Raw genomic sequence first — 21,743 nt, forward strand, 5'->3', positions numbered from 1 at the left:
CACAGGAGTAAGAAAAGCATGCAAGCAATTAGTATGTAGAGGAGGGAACTCTTATTTTCAATTGATCCAATGCTATAATGGAAATGCTGTATCAGTAAGTTTTCAGCATTGCTGAAAATATTTTCACTGCCAACAAAGCTCAATTGAGGTCTGTTCATTCTGGCACAATTAGCAACACTAACCACTAGCTGGTAAAGGGCAAGGATGTCCAATTTCCAGGGGTACACTAACTTATTGAAGAATTGAAATAAACTTGACTGTAGTAATTTCCTTTATTGGCCATTCTACGTACACTAACTTTAACAATGAAGAGTGATGAAGGATGGTCAGGCTGGCAGTTTGTGGTTATGACTGTCAAAGATCAACAGCAATCCCTATCAGAACCTGACATACTCAGCTAATGTTATAGATAAAACAACTAAATGTCAACAAATAAAAAATGTAGCTTATATTATGAAAATATGAAGATATTACAACATTAGCTCGAGTACAATTCTTGTATGGAACCGATATCCAGAAAATTATTTCAATTTTATTTATCAAGACACTATGGATGCTGTTATGACACTTGACCATCACACCAGTTTTATGCCAAGTGAAGTTTTAAAAAGGAAAAGTGACTTTTATGGTAATAAAACCTGATTTTGCACAAAGCAGAGTTATACCCAAAACTGACAACATCCCATAGATAATTATAATAATACTTTATACATTAAATAACTAGATAATAGTGACTGAATAAAACTCTCAAAAATCATACTAGCAACCTTAACTCTAACACTGGACACAATACTAGTCCAAATAAAATATTCAGCCTTTTCCTCTCATTATGGCTTTACAAGTACGAGACCTTGGACAGTGATCATCAACTGTCTTGCAGTACAATTTTTAGGTTGAAATTGAAGGTTAACAACTCCCAACCCCTAATAATGCAGGCTTTGTTAAACACCAATGACATGCAACCCAAAAAGTAAAATCAAATATATTGGAAACAAAACAGATGCCTCTGTATCCAACTACTGAAGCTAAATTAGAAATAAAAATGTCAAAAACTGCTACAATCGAAGACTTAGATATTTCTCCAAGTGCACATCTTTATATGGAAAAAGGTGTACCATGACAAATTGGTAAAAAAATGACAATGGTTAATGTATGATCAAATATTTTAACTCTTGCCAAAATAATGGTAAGCTAATTCTAAATATTCATATCAAACAACATTACTGCAATATGGCAACAATTCATAACTGATGCCAGATACAGATCCTTAATGTATACAAGTCACTCAAGCACATGATAACCACTAGAAAGAGAAATGTTCCTCATTTGTGGAACATCTGCTTTATATTACATGGACAGTGAGCTTGGTAATTCACTATATACAACGTTCTGAGCAGCTATCACAAACACAACTGATGGAGGGAATGGTCCGTTAGTTTCAGTGCCAAGCTTGCCGGGGAGGGGTGGGGGAGGGGGTCTTGAGCTGTGATTTCTACAATAAACCCATGTTTATAATTCATATAAATCTGTGATTAAAAAATTTGTTGGATAAATCTTTGTGTCTTAGAAAGGAGAAATTATAAGCTGCAAAATGCACAAATGCTTATTATACACATTCTATCATTTAGTGTAAGAAATGCTTCCACAATTTTGCTACATTGCAAACATTCATTTATTAGTCATATTTTTGATTAATTTAACCTAACCTGTGTACGTAGGTCTAAACTAAAAGTGCGTAGGAAATTTCAACCATATATATCAGAAACGTCCATCATAAATATGATGATCACTTTAAATGGGTCCATCATACATTGGTTTCTGAAAAAAATACATTTACAATGAGGTCTGCAATCCTGATTTCAAAATATATTAACATTACTAATAGTCCTCATAAAAAGGTAGCGTGATTCAAATTTAATTACTCATTCCTTTTCTATGCCGCTGTTCTTTAGTTAACTACAATATCACTACGAAAAGGGCACAGTCCATTCCCTTATATTTTTTCATTATTTCCTTAATAACTAGGTAGTAACAAGCCCTATAAATGGTTTTTACACTTCCAATGTACAATAACTTTATCTATGAGGATCATTCCTTATCAATATTTACGGTACAGATGTCTCTCCAGTTTCTACCTTTAAGACATTTTCTATAGAAAAACTGACCCCTTTTTTTTGGCACAGCGACACCTGACTAGAAGCAACACCTGGGCTTTCGTGATTATTGCCGTAACAAATGTCTTAATGAACCTTAGTCAATTGGTCCTTGATACAAGACCACTAATGACGAGTGTTGTACTCGTTTCAAAGACCACTTATTTTCCTACATATACAGAAAAATAAGCTTTACTGGAACACATATTAGGCTCTTTAATCATCTCAAGACTGTAATTACTCTTCATTCACACACACACATGCACACACAATATATATATATATATATATATATATATATATATATATATATTAGTATACATCTTCATAGATTAAGAAAGTCACTCAAAACTATTTGTATCCATAAATGAGGAATGATGATGACCAAAAATATATAAAAGCAGAGGTGGTCATAAAATTCATATCCTCATATCAAAGACTCTTCAACAAATCCTATAAATTAACAAATAATTTGGGGTAATGACTACAGAGCCTAGTATGACGCTATGTGATTTTACAATGATGTGAATATGAACTAGCAAATACAAAACAGCCTCAGTACTGAGATCTGTTTTAGAAATAACATCAAATCCAACATTTCTGTTGCAGAATATATTTTATACAGCATTAATATTCATGGCAACCCAAACATTTAGCTAATGCTATTACAAATTTTGCTTTATAAGTACAATCTATCACAAAGCATAATGAGCAACTACATTTAAAGTATTCTGCCCAGTAGAAGCTCATGTGCTTACAACATAATAGGCAACTACATAAGAAATAAAATAAATTAGCATACTTACCATGGATTTTTTTTTTAACCACTCGCTAGTCAGCACTACAAACCTACTTTGAATTTCAACTTACCTATTGACAAGTCAGCAGTTACAGAAGGACTTGTGAGCATAAACGGTAATTCTAGTAGTTAGCATCATAGTTCTAAAAGCTGCACTGTAGTATGATAGAAAACCTGGCTCTTCTGCCAGTAATGTATTAATTTTACATCCATAAGAAATCAATATAAAACATATAAAACCAGAAACAATAACATTTGGTCATTTCTTTCAAACAAGTGACCCAATTTAATCCATAAAATACATGTAAAATGTTTAGCATTGTCTTTTCTTGTTTCACTTCCATCAAAAAAATGTCATCATTCTTACCATTGCTGTATATATATGTATGATCAATAACGCTGCTGGAATTCATGGTGCCAGCGGTTGAAGTCAATGTGAAAAACAACAATAGAGCCTGTTGATAAGCCAGCCATCAAAAATCTGAAATTTAAAAGAGATCTATGATAGAATATAATGTAAGATATTTGCAACTTCACATAGAAACGTCCGAAACCTAACATATGCATACTACATATAAAGCGCTGTGATAATTTTTTGTACCTTCCTCTTAATCATTAGGCTCCCTTCTCTATGTCTCTACAAAAGTTTACTCCATCTTCAATGCCCTGTTTGCCTTTGAAATTTCTCCACATCATGGGTGACATCATGTGTATAGTTTCCAGGCTCCCATCAAATTTGTTTTCATGATTCATGTTACAGTGAGGTCTTACCAGACTAAACCTGCTTGATGTTACACCAAGAGTTAAATGTCACCTTTGGTGAGGCTGTATCTTCTTCAACTGATGAAATTGAGAATGGTCTCGTCAGGGAACTTCTCACATCAAAGGAGGCCATTATGACCCTGCAACTGAATGAAGGACAGCCTAAAAGCTGCAAGAGCCCCTAGATCACTGAGAAGGGTTGTGGGGACATAATAATAATGATCCCATCAAACATGAGGATACAGATGCAGAACACAATTTTTTTTTTTCTTGGTTTTCTGCCTCTATAAAGTCATACCTTCCCAAACATTAATGATACATTGAGGTCAGTATACTGCCATTCCAAGCAAACTACCAAATCCATAACCATATATATATATATATATTATCCCTGGGGAAAGGGGATTAAGAATACTTCCCACGTATCCCCTGCGTGTCGTAGAAGGCGACTAAAAGGGGAGGGAGCGGGGGGCTGGAAATCCTCCCCTCTCGTTTTTTTTTTAATTTTCCAAAAGGAACAGAGTGGGGCCAGGTGAGGATATTCCAAAAAAGGCCCAGTCCTCTGTTCTTAACGCTACCTCGCTAACGCGGGAAATGGCGAATAGTTTGAAATATATATATATATATATATATATATATTCCTATGGTCCACGGGGAAAATGAAACACGATAAGTTCCCAAGTGCACTTTCGTGTAATAATCACATCATCAGGGGAGACATGAGAGAAATATAAGTCAGTTGATATACATCCCGTGTCTCCCCAGATGATGTGAATATTACATGAAAGTGCACTTGGGAACTTATCGTGTTTCATTTTCCCCGTGGACTTGTAGGAATATCCTGATCACGTGCAAAATTGTGATCCTTTCCAATATATATATATATATATATATATATATATATATATATATATATATATATATATATATTTTCTTTCTTTCTTTCAAACTATTCACCATTTCCCGCATTAGCGAGGTAGCGTTAAGAACAGATGACTGGGCCTTTGAGGGACTACCCTCACCTGGCCCAATTCTCTGTTCCTTCTTTTGGAAAATTAAAAAAAAAAACAAGAGGGGAGGATTTCCAGCCCCCCGCTCCCTCCCCTTTTAGTCGCCTTCTAGGACACGCAGGGAATACGTGGGAAGTATTATTGCTCCCCTATCCCCTATATATATATATATATATATATATATATATATATATATTATCTCGGAAAGTAAAAATGGGTATGTTTGAAGGAATAATGGTTCCTACAATGCTGTATGGTTGCGAGGCGTGGGCTATGGATAGAGTTGTGCGCAGGAGGGTGGATGTGCTGGAAATGAGATGTTTGAGGACAATATGTGGTGTGAGGTGGTTTGATCAAGTAAGTAATGTAAGAAGGGTAAGAGAGATGTGTGGAAATAAAAAGAGTGTGGTTGAGAGAGCAGAAGAGGGTGTTTTGAAATGGTCTGAGTGAGGAAAGATTGAGCAAGAGGATATATGTGTCAGAGGTGGAGGGAACGAGGAGAAGTGGGAGACCAAATTGGAGGTGGAAAGATGAAGTGAAAAAGATTTTGAGTGATCGGGGCATGAACATGCAGGAGGGTGAAAGGCGTGCAAGGAATAGAGTGAATTGGAACGATGTGGTATACCGGGGTTGACGTGCTGTCAATGGATTGAACCAGGGCATGTGAAGCGTCTGGTGTAAACCATGGAAAGTTGTGTGGGGCCTGGATGTGGAAAGGGAGCTGTGGTTTCGGTGCATTATTACATGACAGCTAGAGAATGAGTGTGAACTTTGCACCCATATAATATTGTTGGAACTACTATTCCTTTAAACATGCCCATTTTTGCTCTACGAGATAACGTTCTCTCCTTCCCCTGGAGATAGAGGAGAAAGAATACTTCCATGTATTTCCTGCATGTTGCAGAATGCAACTAAAAGGGGAGGGAGCAGGGGGCTGGAAATCCTCTCCTCCGCTTTTTAATTTTCCAAAAGAAGGAACAGAGAAGGGGGCCATGTGAGAATATGCTCTCTGAGGCTCAGTCCTCTGTTTTTAACACTATCTTGCTAAATGAGGCTCAGTCCTCTGTTTTTAACACTATCTTGCTAAAGCAGGAAATGGTGAAAAAAAATCTAGTCGCACCTACAATTGCTTTTGGATCCTAATTCATAAATGAAACAAGGTGCACAGCTTCTACTCCATAAAAGTGAGATAACTTACCTCTGATCATGAGAAAGTGCAAGAGACCTAATGGCTGAGTCACAGGTTGGAAAGGCATATAGGAGTGCGAGGGAGAATGTCCGCCAAACCTCAACAATGCCTTTATCTCCTCCAGTCATCATGTATTCACCATCACGGCTCAAGATCACACACTGTAAAAATACGTGTACTCTATCACTTCCTCAGTGCATCCATAATTGACAAATATAAAAATTTTTGAATCCTATGCATAAAATGAAACCAAGAACTTGAAAGGATTTGCTGAAAATGATGTTAACTTAAAAGCAAAGGATTTCCTGCCAATGATGTTTACACTTAAAAGCAAACATAATTTGACAATCCCGACCATGTCCCTGTAGATATCAGAAAAACAGACAAATAAATGGACTTCAAAGTCAATTAACTGATATCATAACTCTAATGCTCAGTAAATATGTCATCCAAGTTCAGAGCTAACACAGTGACTGCAATACTTACAAATATGCACTTCTATAACTCTACCTTGTGTATAGACCGACCCGTGATATCTGGCCAAGAAATCATTAATTTATGATATGCCTCGTGTAAAGATTGACCCAAGTATTTGAGGGTAATGGAACAACAAATTAGGGTAATAAAGGACCATATTTCATGGAAAATAAAATTTCCTTCAGAAAATCCATACTGAAACACACTCTACGTCCTATAAACTGAGGGTCGCTGAGCCTGAAACACTGAGTGCTGAAGGCAAATTTTACCATTTATTATTACGGCACTTTACAGTGAAACACAGGTAGTTTCAGCAAAAATATTGTATATTTCCATTCAAGTATTTATTCAAGTCAATTAGGATAGAATATTATTGTATTATATACAAACATCGTATCTCTGGAAAATAAGAAGCAAGGCAATGAGTATAAACTCAATTTCAACATTAGGTAATATTAAAGGCTGCTTAGAAAATGATACTAAAAGCAATTATGTTAAATTTTTTGAACAAAGAAAGCAAGCCAATTGTTTTCATCATGATTTTATCTCACTTTCTACTGTAATACACATCATTTCAGCAAAAATATTACATTTCTGTGAATTCATATATCAAGCACAGTATGAATAAAGTACCATTGTAGTATAACAGTATTTTAACAGAAAACTATTAAAAAAATGAATAACATCTCTTGAACATTGGAAAGCTAGGTTAGGTACAGTCTTTTGTTTTCATCATGTATTTTATCCTATTCTACAGTGAAATACATCATGTTTCAGCAAAACTACTGCTTATTTCTGAGAATATACTCATTCAGACGGTCAAGGTAAAATATATTTGTGTTGTGTGAGTTTTTTACTGAAAACGATTTGAAAAACACGTACTGTCTAGCTGATACAGCAGAGCCCTGTTTGCGGAGGCTTTACCTTTGCATCAGCCCTTTCTAAGCAGCCTTTAATATTACCGAATGTTGAAATTGAGTTTATACTCATTGTCTTGCATCTTATTTTCCAGAAATATAATGTCTGTATATAATACAATGTCACAGTGCTTTTAATTTAAAAGTACTCATTTCTGAAAACACATAAGACACCAAACAAATAGCAGTGAAGGTATTTGCATGACCCTCTCGCCAAAAAAGACTAAACGTGCTTGACCCATATTCTCTTCAGCATAGATTCAAGAAGAAACAAGTTCACAGCAAAGTGCAAGCTCTGATTAACTGAATATGCAGCAGAAATGGAATTTAAGATATCTGAAAAAATGTTGAGACTGAAGAAAGCTCTCTGCACAACTTAAGCATATGTCGAAAAACAAATGTGCTGACAGAGGGAAATGTAACAAGTGGCCACAGTTGGAAGTTGAAGTGACAAACTATGTCACTGAAAACTGACAGAATGGATATGGTGTTACCCAAGGTTCAATTTGTATCTGCCTTGAAACTAGCAAGGACTAAAATTAGGCATCACACAGTTTAAGGTGAGCCATGGTTGGTGCAAAAGATTTATGAAAAGAAAGATTTTGTACCGAGATGGAGAATGAAAATATAACCATCTTCCAAAAGAACTCGATGACAAGGTAAGTGAATTTCATAGGTTTAATAATCAAATACAGGAAGAAGAATGCATATAGTGTTGTGTGCTGGAAACATAGATGAAATGCCCATGAATTTTGATATGCCAGTCAGTCAAACTGCGTAAAACAGTGTATAAAGTTGGTGAAAAAACAGCTTTAGTTTAAACTACTGGACACGAAAAATAAAGATTCACAACTGTGCTATCATGTTTGGCTGATGGCACAAAGCTGATGCCTATGGTAATATTGAAAAAAAAAAAAAAATCCAAAGCAAAAGTTTCCATCATCCATGTGCACAAGAAAGGATGGATGGATGAAGGCGGCATTAAAATATGGCAGAAAAAAGTTTGGAACTTTCGACCAGGGGTAATGTGCAAAGAAAAAAGTCTTGTGTGGGATGTTTCAGTCATATCTTGTTGACAGTGTTACTGCTGGAATTAGGAAGGAAAACACTGAAATAGCTGTGATTCCTGGTGGATGTTTAACAAGTCTTGTCCAACCACTGGATGTTTCCATACACAAACCATTCAAAGATACAATGAGAGTGAAATGGAACAAATGGATGATGGAAGGAGATAAGGCACACACACAGGGGGTAGGGGGACACCCAAGCTCCATCACTAGCAACATCATAAGGATGGACTGTTGAGGCCTGGGATACAATTAGACCAAAAATTGTGGAAATCTTTTAAAAAATGTTCTTGATGGAACAAAAGTTGACTTGTAGGATTATGAGGTTAATGACAGTGATTGAGGATGAAGATACTGATGATCCTACAGCTGATGATGGTGTTAATCCAAATGATGATGCATTCAAGGAGAGGACTGGGAGGAGCTGTTTGGTGCTGAAGACAGTGACAAGGAAAGTGATTTTGATGGATTTTAATGAAAATATTCAGAAATATGGTAGCGTAGCTTTCTTTTGTTTCAAATTTACTGAAGAAAAAGTGGTTTCAAATTTAATGAACAAAAATTGGTGTATCTATAAATAAACTCTTAAAAATGAATACTTAATGTTTTACATCGTCCTGTGCTACCATACTGTCTGTAACTTACCATGCATTTGGCTACTTTGGGCTTGCTATGATGATGCAGGGGATCTGCCCTGGCAACTGTGCCAACACTCAATAGCCGGTGGTGCATCATGTATTGTAAATAATATGAGACTGGGGTGTATTATCATATCAAGTATGAAATATTGGAAAGGTTTTTATTGCCAGTATTTTTTGTAGATCTATGGGTAATATGATACTGTATATATGATACGATAAATTAGCCTCCGTTAAGAACTTCACCATAAGACTACTGAAAGCACATTGTAAGGTAAGTTAGCCTACTGTAAGTTGATGAGCTTCATCTGTTGAGGGCACAGCACAGCTTTTCATTACTAATTGGTATATATTTTGTTTCCATTGTTTTCCAGCACTAACTGGTAAATGTTTTTCATGCCTGAAGCTAAAAGCTTCTCCTAGCCCTTCCCATCATGCACGGATTTCAACCTAACTAAACTCTTACTTATGTATAGGTCAACCCCTAATATTTTAACTAAAAATTTGGTCTTAAAAACTTGAATTATACACATTCAGATAAAACAGCTTCATCCCTATACTTTTGGTTCCTTTACAAATTTTGACTGAGAAATTTTACTCCATATCATACAGTCTAAATGGCTTGAAATTTTAAAGTATACCAAACAAATGGCTCAAAAACAAGAAAATTGCTGGCTCAGAGGTATCATATACAAGATGAGCAAAACCATGCAAGTTAAGAAATACAAGACATGTAACTAACTTCAATTAATCACTCTCCTTCAGGATTATAGAAATAAAGCAGAAGAGAAATTGGTTCATAAATGACATGTAGAGCTGGTCTGATGTCTAACCTCACCCATTTTCTCCAATCAAAATATCTCTACAGAACAAAAGACTACAATGAACTACATCCCAGTTTTCATGGAGTGGATCAGATACATACAGCCTGAAAACCACACACATACATTCCTAACCCATGCTCAGAACTTCTTAAGTTTCCACTTTAAAGTTTAAAGTGGTAGCTCAACTCTGGGCTGGGCCTTACAGTACAGGCTCAAACTTCTTTGCATGAAATATGTCCAAATCAGCACAAGATTGTGGAGGGTAACAAAATGAAAAGCAAAGATCCTTTAAGGAGATATGAAAGAGAATAGGCAATAGGGCAAAACCAACCATGAGGGAGATCTCCATCAATGACTATTGCTATAGACTAGCCATGGAGTCAGCCATGCATTAGGGGACAGAGGCAAAAAAGCCAAAGGAGGGAAGTATGGATAACAAAGACTTTTGGCATATCATGTCAAATGCCATGAAAGAATGATCAAAATCTACCAGGCAGGAAGACCAAAAATGAGTTGCAAATAGATCAATGGTAGACAGTGCACTGCAAAAGCCACTAGGCGCCAAGTAAAGTAAGAGTTTCAAAGACTTGCGAGATATCAGACATGAGAACAATAAGGCAAAACCGTATAGAGATTAGAATGGTCTAAGATTCTTAGAGATGGGCTGTACCAAAGCATTCTTCCAAGCAAGAAAAGTTTGGGTTGTGCGATACACAAAAATAAGTGAGCAAGGATCAAAGATATCTCAAAGGCACACTCCCAAAGGGTTTGAGGAGGTACGCCTTTTGGACTATATCCTTCGCCCACTTGAATTTGGAAATGAAGCTGTGCAACTGAAATGACTAAATGGCTTGTTAAGTCCAAAGAACTTAAATTACTTTCTTAACATACATATGGGAAATTAGGTTAGTGGATAGAGTTAGAAATAAGGATAATAGTTTTATAATAGGACTGAATAATAAAGACAAAAAAGATGTGGCATGAACATATATGAGTATTGACTATGAGGGTAACAAATCAACTCCAGGAAACTGTTTTTTTTTTTTTCCTTCATCAGTCTATCCTGTTGGGGTTTAAGACACTAATTCTGCTGTATCATTTTCCTGAGAGTGCAGGCAACTGATCCATCCCATGTAAATGGGAATAAATGGAATAAATGGGAATAAAGTTAACATAAGGACAGGTGAACACTCGTGCATGAAGATGCATCCTCTGCTGGTGTCCCAAAGGTGACCAAGGCATGAGCAGCCAACTGTCAGCTGCATATACATTTACAATAAATATTAATTTATGACACTCTTAATGGTCTTTCTATTTTTACACAATTTGTAAGCCATTGCTAGTATGTAAATGCTGACAATGGATACTACTGTAAATACTTATAATGGATACTAGTCTACAGCAACATGAAAAGAGCCCCATTGAAGTTAAGCTGTGTGGTATGACTTGATAATGTATGGGAAAGGTTGGGATGTATTCCAGACCATGAAATATATCTATAGACCCAATATTGGATTTTTATAGAATTTCTAAAGCTCTGGGCAGGTGTCCAAAGTTCACTAGCACCAATTTTTAAAGGCATCCTTAAATGAGTGTTAAGAGTATGTTTTTAAGCATATCTGAAGTAGGTGAATAGAGGTAAATTAATGAGATAGATAAAAGCAAAGGTGGTAAAACAGAGTGAAGAGGTACATGGGGGAAGTTGAAGAAATATGGACAAAATTCCACAACACAAATTCTGCTGTAAATGAAATATGCTAAGAATATTTGTACAGAAATACTGATTCTGTACCAACCTGAATGTTGTCATTATGAGATTCATGACGGAGTCTCTTTCCATTCATGGTATAAGCAGCTACATGTCCTCGATCGTAATTTATGACAATTAGGCCCTCACGAGAAAGAGCAACATTTTCTGGAGAAAGGAAACCTTCTGGTGCTTCAAGAGATCGTAGAAGATCCCCTGATGTGGTATGAATCAGGACAGGTCCATCTGATAAGACAAAGTTGATAAAATGCACAGTTATTACACAATGTCATGCAAATATTATGCAAGGAAAAACAGCTGCATTAAAGACTGTTATCTCACTATGGCGGGGAAACACTGAACAAGTATAATGATGATATACTATAAAGCAGTAACTATTAAAAAGTTAATCATAAAGTTCTTAAAATATTGCAAACCTTGTGTAAATATTCATAAATTAACAGCATAAGTTTGAGAAAAGAACTATTCAAAATATCATATTTCCATTAATTTGGACACTATATTTTCTTGATTTGAGGAAGGAAAAAAATTAAAACAGTTTTTCTGACAAAAAGTAAAGATGAGAAATGAGTTTGTGGATATACAGAGAATGGACTGAACTGTGGATATACAGAGAATGGACTGAATAAGTGGTGAAACCAATGATAACAAATGCTAAACAAAAATAAGTTGTTAATAAAAACGTGTGCCATTATGATGGATATCTTAGAGGATATAGATTTCAGAAAGTGAAAAGCATGAAACAATGAAGTCTAAAGGCAGATGCTGTTCAGTACTCCGTCAGGGGCATATGTAAAGCAAAAGATTGAGAATGACCGCTCAAAGAACAAGCAAAACTGAAGAAGTGAGTCCATTTGAAGTGGGTGTAGATGTTGCAAGAAAAACAAAAGTGAAAAAACAGGCAGATCAACATTGCCATCAGAGATCACAGAGAATAATCTGACAAATAAAACATTACACAGAACAAATGAAAATTCTCACACCAGATCTACTTATTCATTTAGACTTAAAAATAATTTGTTCAGAAATGGATAAAACTTACCTTTAGAGCCAGAAACAACTAAACCAAGCTCAGCAGATATGACAACAGCTGTGACTTCAGTCTCATGACCTGTGAGAGTGGCTCGTGGTGTTGGGGAGTCTCCCTCACCCATGATCATCTGTATTAAAGATGTTTCATTTACTGATATGAAGACAAAGCAGTTATAATAATTGGGGAGTGAATAAAGTAATTATAACACATGAGAGAGTGAACTCACCGAAAGCAATAAAGGGTATTTGAATAATCCATGAGGTAGCGCAAGAAAACTTGCGAAAGAATGGCCCAACCCACTCACATACGCATGTATACACATACACATCCACAGATGCACATATACATACCTATACATATCAACTTATACATATGCCCATACACACACATATACATATCAGCATATACATACATAAACATATACACACAGACATATACATATATAAACATGTACATATTCATACTTGCTTGCCTTCATCCATTCCTGTCATTACCCCACCCCACAGGAAGCAGCATCGTCACCCCCTGCTTCAGTGAGGTAGCGCCAGGAAAACAGACAAAAAGGCCACATTTATTCACACTTGGTCTCTAGCTGTCATGTGTAATTTTCAAACTACTCTTTTAATAATAAATGTGTAACTGGCTAAAGCTATACTGGTATGTGATAAGAGAGGTTTTAGTGTATCTAAGCACTTGATGATTAATGACAAATGTTCCACTGATTATGAAGCATTACTTGGACAGATATTGATAAGATTTCAACTAGAAAACTAACTCACCTGAGTGCGTGCATTCCAATGCCAAAGAAGGACTGTACAGTCATGGGAACCGGAAGCTACATAGCAGTCACTGGTGATATTACACTCACTTCGGCTCAAGCAGGTAACCACACCATAATGTCCAAACACTATCTGCACAATCTTAGCTGTAGAGAAAATTGTTGGAGAGGGTTAAAATGTTTAAGAGTTGAAAGATTGATTGAAGTATACTTAATACCATTCATCATTTCAATTTGGGGAACAGTGAATGACATTTCAATCTCAATTCAATTTTTGTAAAGTATAATAAAAAAAAAAAGATTTTCTGAGTTTCTAATCAAGTGGATGGTTACTCTAAAAGACTTGCCACAAAATGCTAATTTTCATATCTAATTTTCTGCCGAGCAAAATTTGAACCAATCTCATCTTGGAAAAAGGAAAAAACCAAATCAATCCTCTTCCTCAACATTCTATAATTTTTTTTCCACCCTAGCAATCACTTAACTCCATCACAGCCATTCCCAAAACACAAGGTAAGTGTAGATGGCAAAGAAAAGCTCTCTTAGCTAAGAGCCATCTCTCTTGATGACAAAGCACACTCTCCCCTTGTCAATTTGTATTTCAATATCAGAGCTGATAACCTTTTCTAACAAAAATCAGGAACACAGATGGCAAAAATAAGGAATTTTGAGAGAAAAAATGCAAAACAAAACTTACAACCACACACAATACAGCCTGCACTTTCAATGTAGGAAATTGTGATGTCTAGTGCTCAAGCTGTTATCTCCATATATCTATCTACATGTAGAAAATCCACAATTGTTCACTTTAAAACCAACAAAGTATCTAGTCTGAATGTCGTTTGCTCCTCTGTGTGCAATGCTAAAATCCAAAGAACAAACTTGACATCATGCGGTCAATTCATCCATTGATGACTAGATAGGCCACTTCTTGGTGTATTTCGACTGAAAAGTCTGCTTCTTCCTGCTTGATATTGTACCCGAAATCAATGCCAAGACGAAGTGACTTAACTCTTCTCCAGCTCATCGTCAACTCGCTCGATGATGCATAGCACCACATGTGATATAAACAATGGCAAGCCAAAACATCAAAACATGAGGACCAAGTTTTCCCACATGGGAGATGGCTGTAACATTCTGACCTCTTCAAACTCTTCCATTATGTAATGGTCATTGTCTAACTAATTTTCCTAATCACACCACTTTATAATTTTTTACATATACATGATTAGGCATTTATAATGGTAATATGAATATTTTCACAGGCTTGTGAGAGATTAGCCACACTAAATTTTGCAGGAAAGGATCAGGTTTATACACAGAAGTTCATTCCATCCCCATTAATTAATGGTTGAGACACAAATAAATTGATATGATGTAACTTACAAGCTGAAGATTTGATTTTTCTAGCGAAATTTTTGTTGTTACTCTTCATCTGTCATTGCTAGAAAGTAAATTAAATTTTACTACTTTGAAGAACAGCAACAGATGGAAGGGAACTAGTAATTTCTTATCCACTTCTATACATGATAATTTTGCACGACTTTTTGAAGCCTCAGGAGAGCCTGGCCTAGGAGTAGGTCTAGCCTGGTTATACAAGCTAAAGATATGATTGGAAATTGACTGATGTCTGACATATTTTGTACAATGCATCAGTACTTGCATGCACAATGAGAACACACTATACAGATATTGAAGAGTGCACTCCTGAGAGCTTCCCATACATTACATGTACAATACATGAACATACAACCAGAAAGAAAAAAAAAGTAATTTACCAATAAAAACTGTACTGCTGTATTTAACTTGAAAAAATAAGTAATAAATATGGCAAGAACAAAATGGTTCAAAGCTCTGCATTACTTCATAGTTTGGTTTAGGTCAACTAAATCCAAAGATTAAAAGCATATGAAAAAATATCTATAACTGAAGCAATGAAACTTATGAATTCTAAACAAATTAAAATATATGAAAATTTTGTAAAAAATAATTCTTTTAGATGGTATTTTATGAAAAACTGAAACATGAGTTTTGGAATATTCAAAATTACTGAAAAATAAAGTACATTATTATAATATGGGTCAACTTATAAGTCAGTAATTGTGAGGGCCAGAGTCTGTAAAAATCATTGTCCCCCTCTCCATATATTTTCAAAGGTGATGTCACACTTTCATTTTAGTACTCTATCACCTCTCCTTTGGCCTTGATTATCATCTGGAGATGTCTGGGTATGGAATTGGCAAGGTTCCTGAAATATTTTCAGTCCAACTTTTGGGTCCATAGGGGTCTTCATCTCCTGAATGACTCAAGGCACTGCAAGAAGCAGCTGCCTGATCTTATGTTCTGAGCGCCCAGTGTGCCTAGAAGTCGCATGTGTGCCCACATGTTCTTTCTTCCAGGTGAGAATTTGGGCTTTCTCCTCCTTAGAAGGTTAAGAGTCAACCATCTTGAAGCACAGGTGGAAGAAATACATTGCCCAAAAGTGAAATTCCTAAAACGAATGGCAGCCAGGAGGAATAAAGAAAGAACATCATTCCCTCAAGATAGCCTGAGGCACAATGAGATTGGTTGCTTATCCTCACACTGTTAGAAACCTTAGTTTCAGTGACACATATGATGATTTCTTCCCTAGAGCATCATATGCCGGACCTATGAGAGGGGGGTCCAAAAGGGAGCCTAGGAATTTCCTGCAATCTCAAAAAATGTTTGCATCTATTGAAGACTAGCATTCACATTTTGTGTGAGCCTACATCGTCAATATATTCTTAAACCACATGGCATAAAACCATATTGGATAAAAACAGGATGACTGGTGAAGAAGGGAAGGGGACCCAAAAGATTGTACCCCCTAATAAAGTTCCTCTCAGAGGCCCTGATCATATGCATGTACCTACAATAAACCTTAGCCATATATCACCTTTGAAAAGATATGCTACAGACTAGAAGTGAGTGAATGATGCATTTTTCTTTTTATGCTGCTGGTGTTGCCTCACTAATGCAAGAAACAAGAACAAGTATGAAAGAAAAAAAAGCATCATCTGTAAATATATTCAGGTACAAGTCCATTTTTTCCAGCAGGTCATTTATATACAGATTTAGAACAAAAATGGTTCCAAGACTAAGCCTTGCATAGGTCACTGGTGACCTCAGGCCATTTCTAAATATGCATCCTCTATTCCCTTCCATTCTGAAAATTTTCTCTCCATCAAGGGAAACTCAAATCTACAACTGCCTGAAAAATCCAACTTCTTCAATAACAATGTGCCACAGTGTAAAATTCCTTTTGACTATCCTGGAGCACAAAAGTTACTCATCCAACTCTTTGTAAAATGGAGCTCACACTGTCATAGAAGTCTAGGATATTTTTTTACACACAATCTCCTTTCCTGAAAACCACGTTGTTCCTCACTCAGGCTGTTTCTTCTGTGTACGTTATCATCGATTTGCTTTCAGAAAACCTTTTCAAGTTGTTCCTAGACAACAATCATCAAAGATACTGGTTCGCAGCTGCCCTTTTTTACGACAAGCATACATTTTGCTCTCTTCCACACCTCTGGCACTAAACCCTCTTCCTGTAAGTATTACCGCAGATGCCTTAGTGCATGCAGTGGAATTCTATTATGACCTCATGCTTTATGCAAATCAATACCTTTCAGTCATCTGCTTGCATCTTTTCTAAAAATTTCAGTCCTCTTCCCTATCTGATCTTCTTGGTGCTGGTGCTAAGGTATCATTCACTTTGAATGCACCTTTGAACTTACGTTAAGTTCCTTACAACTTTTCCAGTGTTCAATAGCTCTTCCCTTGAATCTCAAAGCCTGATAAGCTGTTATTTAAGTACAATCTAAGACTGATGAATTTAGGGAAGTTCTGTGGATGTTTACTGACTTCTAACCTTCCCTTTCATGTAAATCAATGTACTTTTGTCAGCTTTGTACAGATGTTTACTTTTTTTTTAGTACTCAACTTTTGCAAGGAAATTTCTCTATGCTATCAGCTTTGCAGGACTTTGGCTGAAATTTTACAGACCATGAATTATCAAAATTGTTTGTTTTTTTTTACCATTTTTTTTTACCTTTTTTTTCTCTGTATTTCTTGAGCCCTTTCTTATTTTTCATATAAATACTGCCAACTATGAGAATATTTTCTCAGGGACTGGAGTCTTGAAAAAGAAAGATGGCTACATCCTTGAAAAGTTGTGTTGATAACCCAGCTGGTTGAGAGAGCTGATCAGGTTGTGCTTATATGTTTTGGACACATGGAGAGGATGAGTGAAAAAGGACTAACAAAGAAGATCTTTGACACACAGTACCTACAACTATTTCTTTGTCAATGCTACCTGGTTCATCATATTGTATATTCAAAAATTGTAGTTTTAATGGATGAATGGAAACAACTGGAACCTAGCTGCACAACGTTAATAAACTAAATGACACTAGTAATCATCTTCAAGGTGCTTTCTGTATGACGAGGAAGCATTTAGGTACTTAACTTTCCTGTCTGCACTTAGTGCTAGACAGGAATTGTCAAATACACTGAGGAGTGATGTGAAATCAAGGTGTTGCCATCTAGTATGGGACTGGATTGGATTAAAAAGAGACAACTCTTTGAATTCTGAATTTGTGTGTAGTAAGTTACGAGTGACTGGTTGGTTGATGCTGGTGGCTCCTGTACTTCCAACATGTCTTGCTCAGAAAATACATAAGACTCTAATAGGGGAGAAATCTTATAACTGTTTTTATTTTCAAAGGATGTAAAATATAATTACTGTGGCATGCATACTTTAGGTATTTGGGCTTTGATGTCAGGGCAGCTGATCTGATGGCAGGATCTTCTAATACGAGTTCATATAAAGCTGTCAAGTGCAGAAAAGATATACTGATGGGAATAGTAAAACTTCTTTCATAGTTCTGTTTCATGGATAATGAAGGCAAAATGATTTAACATTAGACAATGTACTAAAATCACACTATACAATGATATTATAAGAACATATACTTCAAGGAGTATGATGTGATTACCAACCTGTTTCAGTGGAGAATACACGAAAACTGTTGTCCCAGAAGCCACATGCAATAATGAAGCGAGAGTCTACGGTTGTCACAAAGCAGTTGCTCCTCATCCGAACCTTCTGACTGAAGTTGTCACCAAGATGGCGTTTCTGCTGCTGGCTACTGCTGTTGCCTGAGGCAGCTTGTTCTGATGAATCATTATAATAATATGATTTGTTTGGTCAGTATAATAACTACTTTTGTTTTACAAACAATGCTCATGCTAACCTCATACCATTATGATACAAGAAGTGAATGGGCAATATGTCTTACGTAGGACGGGATCCATGGACAGAGGCAAGAGAGTGGACGGTGACTGGCTACCTTCAGCATAGCTGGGACTCTGCACATTAACTGGAAGACATTTCAGATATTTTTTATTACAATCAGAAATATATGTGAACATAGAGCGATATATAGCTCCTCACTCACATGTTAAAACTTGAGATTCACAAGTCATTACCAATACTTATTCATCTAAACAAAATTTTACTTTCTTTATACTAAATGAAACTGGAAATGAATGGGTAAGCTCATAGGAAGTACAAATTTGATACATAAATGGCAAAGAAAAAGACAACAGATAGATGGAAACTGAATCAAATAAAACTAAAGTTTTTCTAACATCTATCAAATGAACGGTAAGAGCTGTAATGAAAGTCAGTATATCAGTTTATTACATGCTGACACTATAGCAATACAAGTACCTGAGTAATTAGTATTCCATCGGTTGACAGCAAAATGATGATTATTTGTAAGCGTAACAACAGATGGAAGAGGCAGCTGGGGATAGGTATTAGCCGAAATATGGCAGATGGGAGAGTTGCTCACAAACTTCATCACCATACAAACGTCCTCACATACACCAGAAAACATCAATGGTGACTGCAAAATGAATAAGAATGAATTATTATTAAATCAACAAATTCCAAAAACAAAATGGAAGAAAAACCAAGGCAAAGATTCGTCTTCAAAGGCTCAAGACTGGTAATGTTTACATGTGTGGATATATCCTGGACAAAAAGAAGGGTGTTACAATCAATGAGTAAAACCTGGATGTTTTGGTTCCGAGTGGAAATTAAGATATGGGGAAGAGTGTAGAATGGTTTTGGAATGCTCAGGATATACAATCCAGGGTTGTGACAGACCAAGGTCAAAAAGGTGGTAATGCTTTTCAAAGAGGAGGAATTATGGGTTTGTGTTAAGAATAAGGAAGCGAATTTAAGACCAGTGTGGGTTAGAAAGAAAGTCGAGAAGGGTGGGTGACTATTACTGCTTATTAATCTGGTGGTTTGATCGACTAAGTAATAATAGGGTAAGAGAGATGTGTGGTAATAAAAAGAGTGTGGTTGAGAGAGCAGAAGGGGGTGTTTTGAAATGGTTTGGTCACATGGAGAGAATGAGTGAGGAAAGATTGACCAAGAGGATATATGTGTCAGAGGTGGAGGGAACGAGGAGAAGTGGGAGACCAAATTGGAGGTGGAAAGATGGAGTGAAAAAGATTTTGAGTGATCGGGGCCTGAACATGCAGGAGGGTGAAAGGCGTGCAAGGAATAGAGTGAACTGGAACGATGTGGTATACCGGGGTCGACGTGCTGTCAATGGATTGAACCAGGGCACGTGAAGCGTCTGGGGTAAACCATGGAAAGTTCTGTGGGGCCTGGATGTGGAAAGGGAGCTGTAGTTTTGGTGCATTACACATGACAACTAGAGAAAAGACAGCAGATGCAGCCTTTCTTTGTTCCTGGCACTACCTTGCTAACGTGGGAAATAGCAATCAATTATGAAAGAAAAGAATAATGGATGGAACTAAGGCATATGAAGTGGTCATGGGAAACCATAGAGAAGTCTGTGAGCAATGGCTGTGGAAAGGGGGTGTGGTCTCTGTACATTACAGGCAAGGGCTCAAGAGTGGACGTCATAGAATGAGGCCCATCACCACCTACAAACTGCATACTTGTCCCTTTCTCCATGACCCTTGCATATACTTCCCCACCCTCCCATCCATAAACAAATTAAAAAGCTATGGTGACATTGCACACCCATGCTGTAGACCCAACTTCACCTGGAAACCTGCACCTTTCTTTCTAACTTCTCGTACACACACTTTTCACTCTTGATAAAAACTCACTGCTTCCAGGAGCTTCTCTCCAAGCCATATATTCATAAGACCTTCCAATAGGCATCTCTATCAAATGCATCATTGCTTTCTCCAGATCCATAAATGCTACATACAAAGCCTTTTTTTCATATTTTTCTTTCATTCTTTAAAACAAATAGCTGATCCCAACATCCTCTACCACTCCTGTAACCACAATGTTCCTATCCAGGGTGATGCTCCTTGTACATGCCTTCACCCTCCTAAACATCACACTCCTATACTACTTACCTCATATGTCAACACAATAATTCTTCTGTGGTTTAAACATTCACCTTTGTCCCCCTTACCTTTATGCAGTGACAATATACATACATATATTGGAAACTTAATCTATCAATAACAGTCACCCCCATTCTAGCTTGGTAATGCAAGAAACAACAAACAAGCTCGAAGAAACAGACTAATGATAACATACAGGAGGGTGAAAGGCATGCAAGGAATAGAGTGAATTGGAATGATGTGGTATACCAGGGTTGACATGCTGTCAATAGATTGAATCAGGGCATGTGAAGCATATGGAGTAAACCATGAAAAGGTCCGTGGGGCCTGGATGTGGATAGGTAGCTGTGATTTCGGTGCATTACACATGACAGCTAGAGACTGCGTGTGAACAAATGGAGCCTTTTTTGGCTGTTTTCCTGGCACTACCTCACTGAATCAAGAGGTAGCGATGCTGTTTCCTGTGAGGCGAGGTAGCGACAGGAATGGATGAAGGCAAGCAAGTATGAATATGTACATGTCTATGTATGTACATATCTGCGTATGTGCATGTATATGTATGTATATGTTGAAATGTATATATATATGTGCGTATGTAGGCATTTATGTACGTATATGTGTACATAAGTGGATGTGCCATTCTTTGTCTGTTTCCTGGTGCTACTTAACTGACGTGGGAAACAGTGATTATGTATAATAAAAAGTACAAAATAATAATTCATTATTATCATTATACTTTTTATTATAAATAATTGGTTTCCTGCTGTTTCTACGGCTCAGTCCTATGTTCTTCATGCTACCTTGCTAATGCGGGAAATGGCGAATATGTATGAAAAAATATATGGAATAAGCTACACAGGGATTCAGATACTGTAATATAATTATTATTAGCATATG

General features: G+C 36.6%; 1 protein-coding gene across 6 annotated transcripts in view; it reads right to left on the bottom strand.

The window, feature by feature from the left end:
- Nucleotides 1–257: 257 nt before the first annotated feature.
- Nucleotides 258–21,743, bottom strand: part of rg (A kinase anchor protein rugose) — a 662,216-nt gene continuing 640,730 nt past the window's right edge. For all 6 annotated transcript variants that reach the window (XM_071679213.1, XM_071679211.1, XM_071679212.1 and 3 more), the window contains 8 exons: nucleotides 19,174–19,351; nucleotides 18,740–18,820; nucleotides 18,441–18,614; nucleotides 13,417–13,562; nucleotides 12,647–12,764; nucleotides 11,633–11,829; nucleotides 5,923–6,074; nucleotides 258–3,433 (listed from right to left, as the gene is read on the bottom strand). In XM_071679213.1, the coding sequence (XP_071535314.1) occupies nucleotides 3,343–3,433; nucleotides 5,923–6,074; nucleotides 11,633–11,829; nucleotides 12,647–12,764; nucleotides 13,417–13,562; nucleotides 18,441–18,614; nucleotides 18,740–18,820; nucleotides 19,174–19,351 (1,137 nt within the window). In that variant the 3' untranslated portion in view covers nucleotides 258–3,342. The remainder of the gene's footprint in view (nucleotides 3,434–5,922; nucleotides 6,075–11,632; nucleotides 11,830–12,646; nucleotides 12,765–13,416; nucleotides 13,563–18,440; nucleotides 18,615–18,739; nucleotides 18,821–19,173; nucleotides 19,352–21,743) is intronic.

This window comes from Panulirus ornatus, chromosome 29 (assembly GCF_036320965.1).
Source record: "Panulirus ornatus isolate Po-2019 chromosome 29, ASM3632096v1, whole genome shotgun sequence".
Lineage (NCBI taxonomy): Eukaryota > Metazoa > Arthropoda > Malacostraca > Decapoda > Palinuridae > Panulirus > Panulirus ornatus.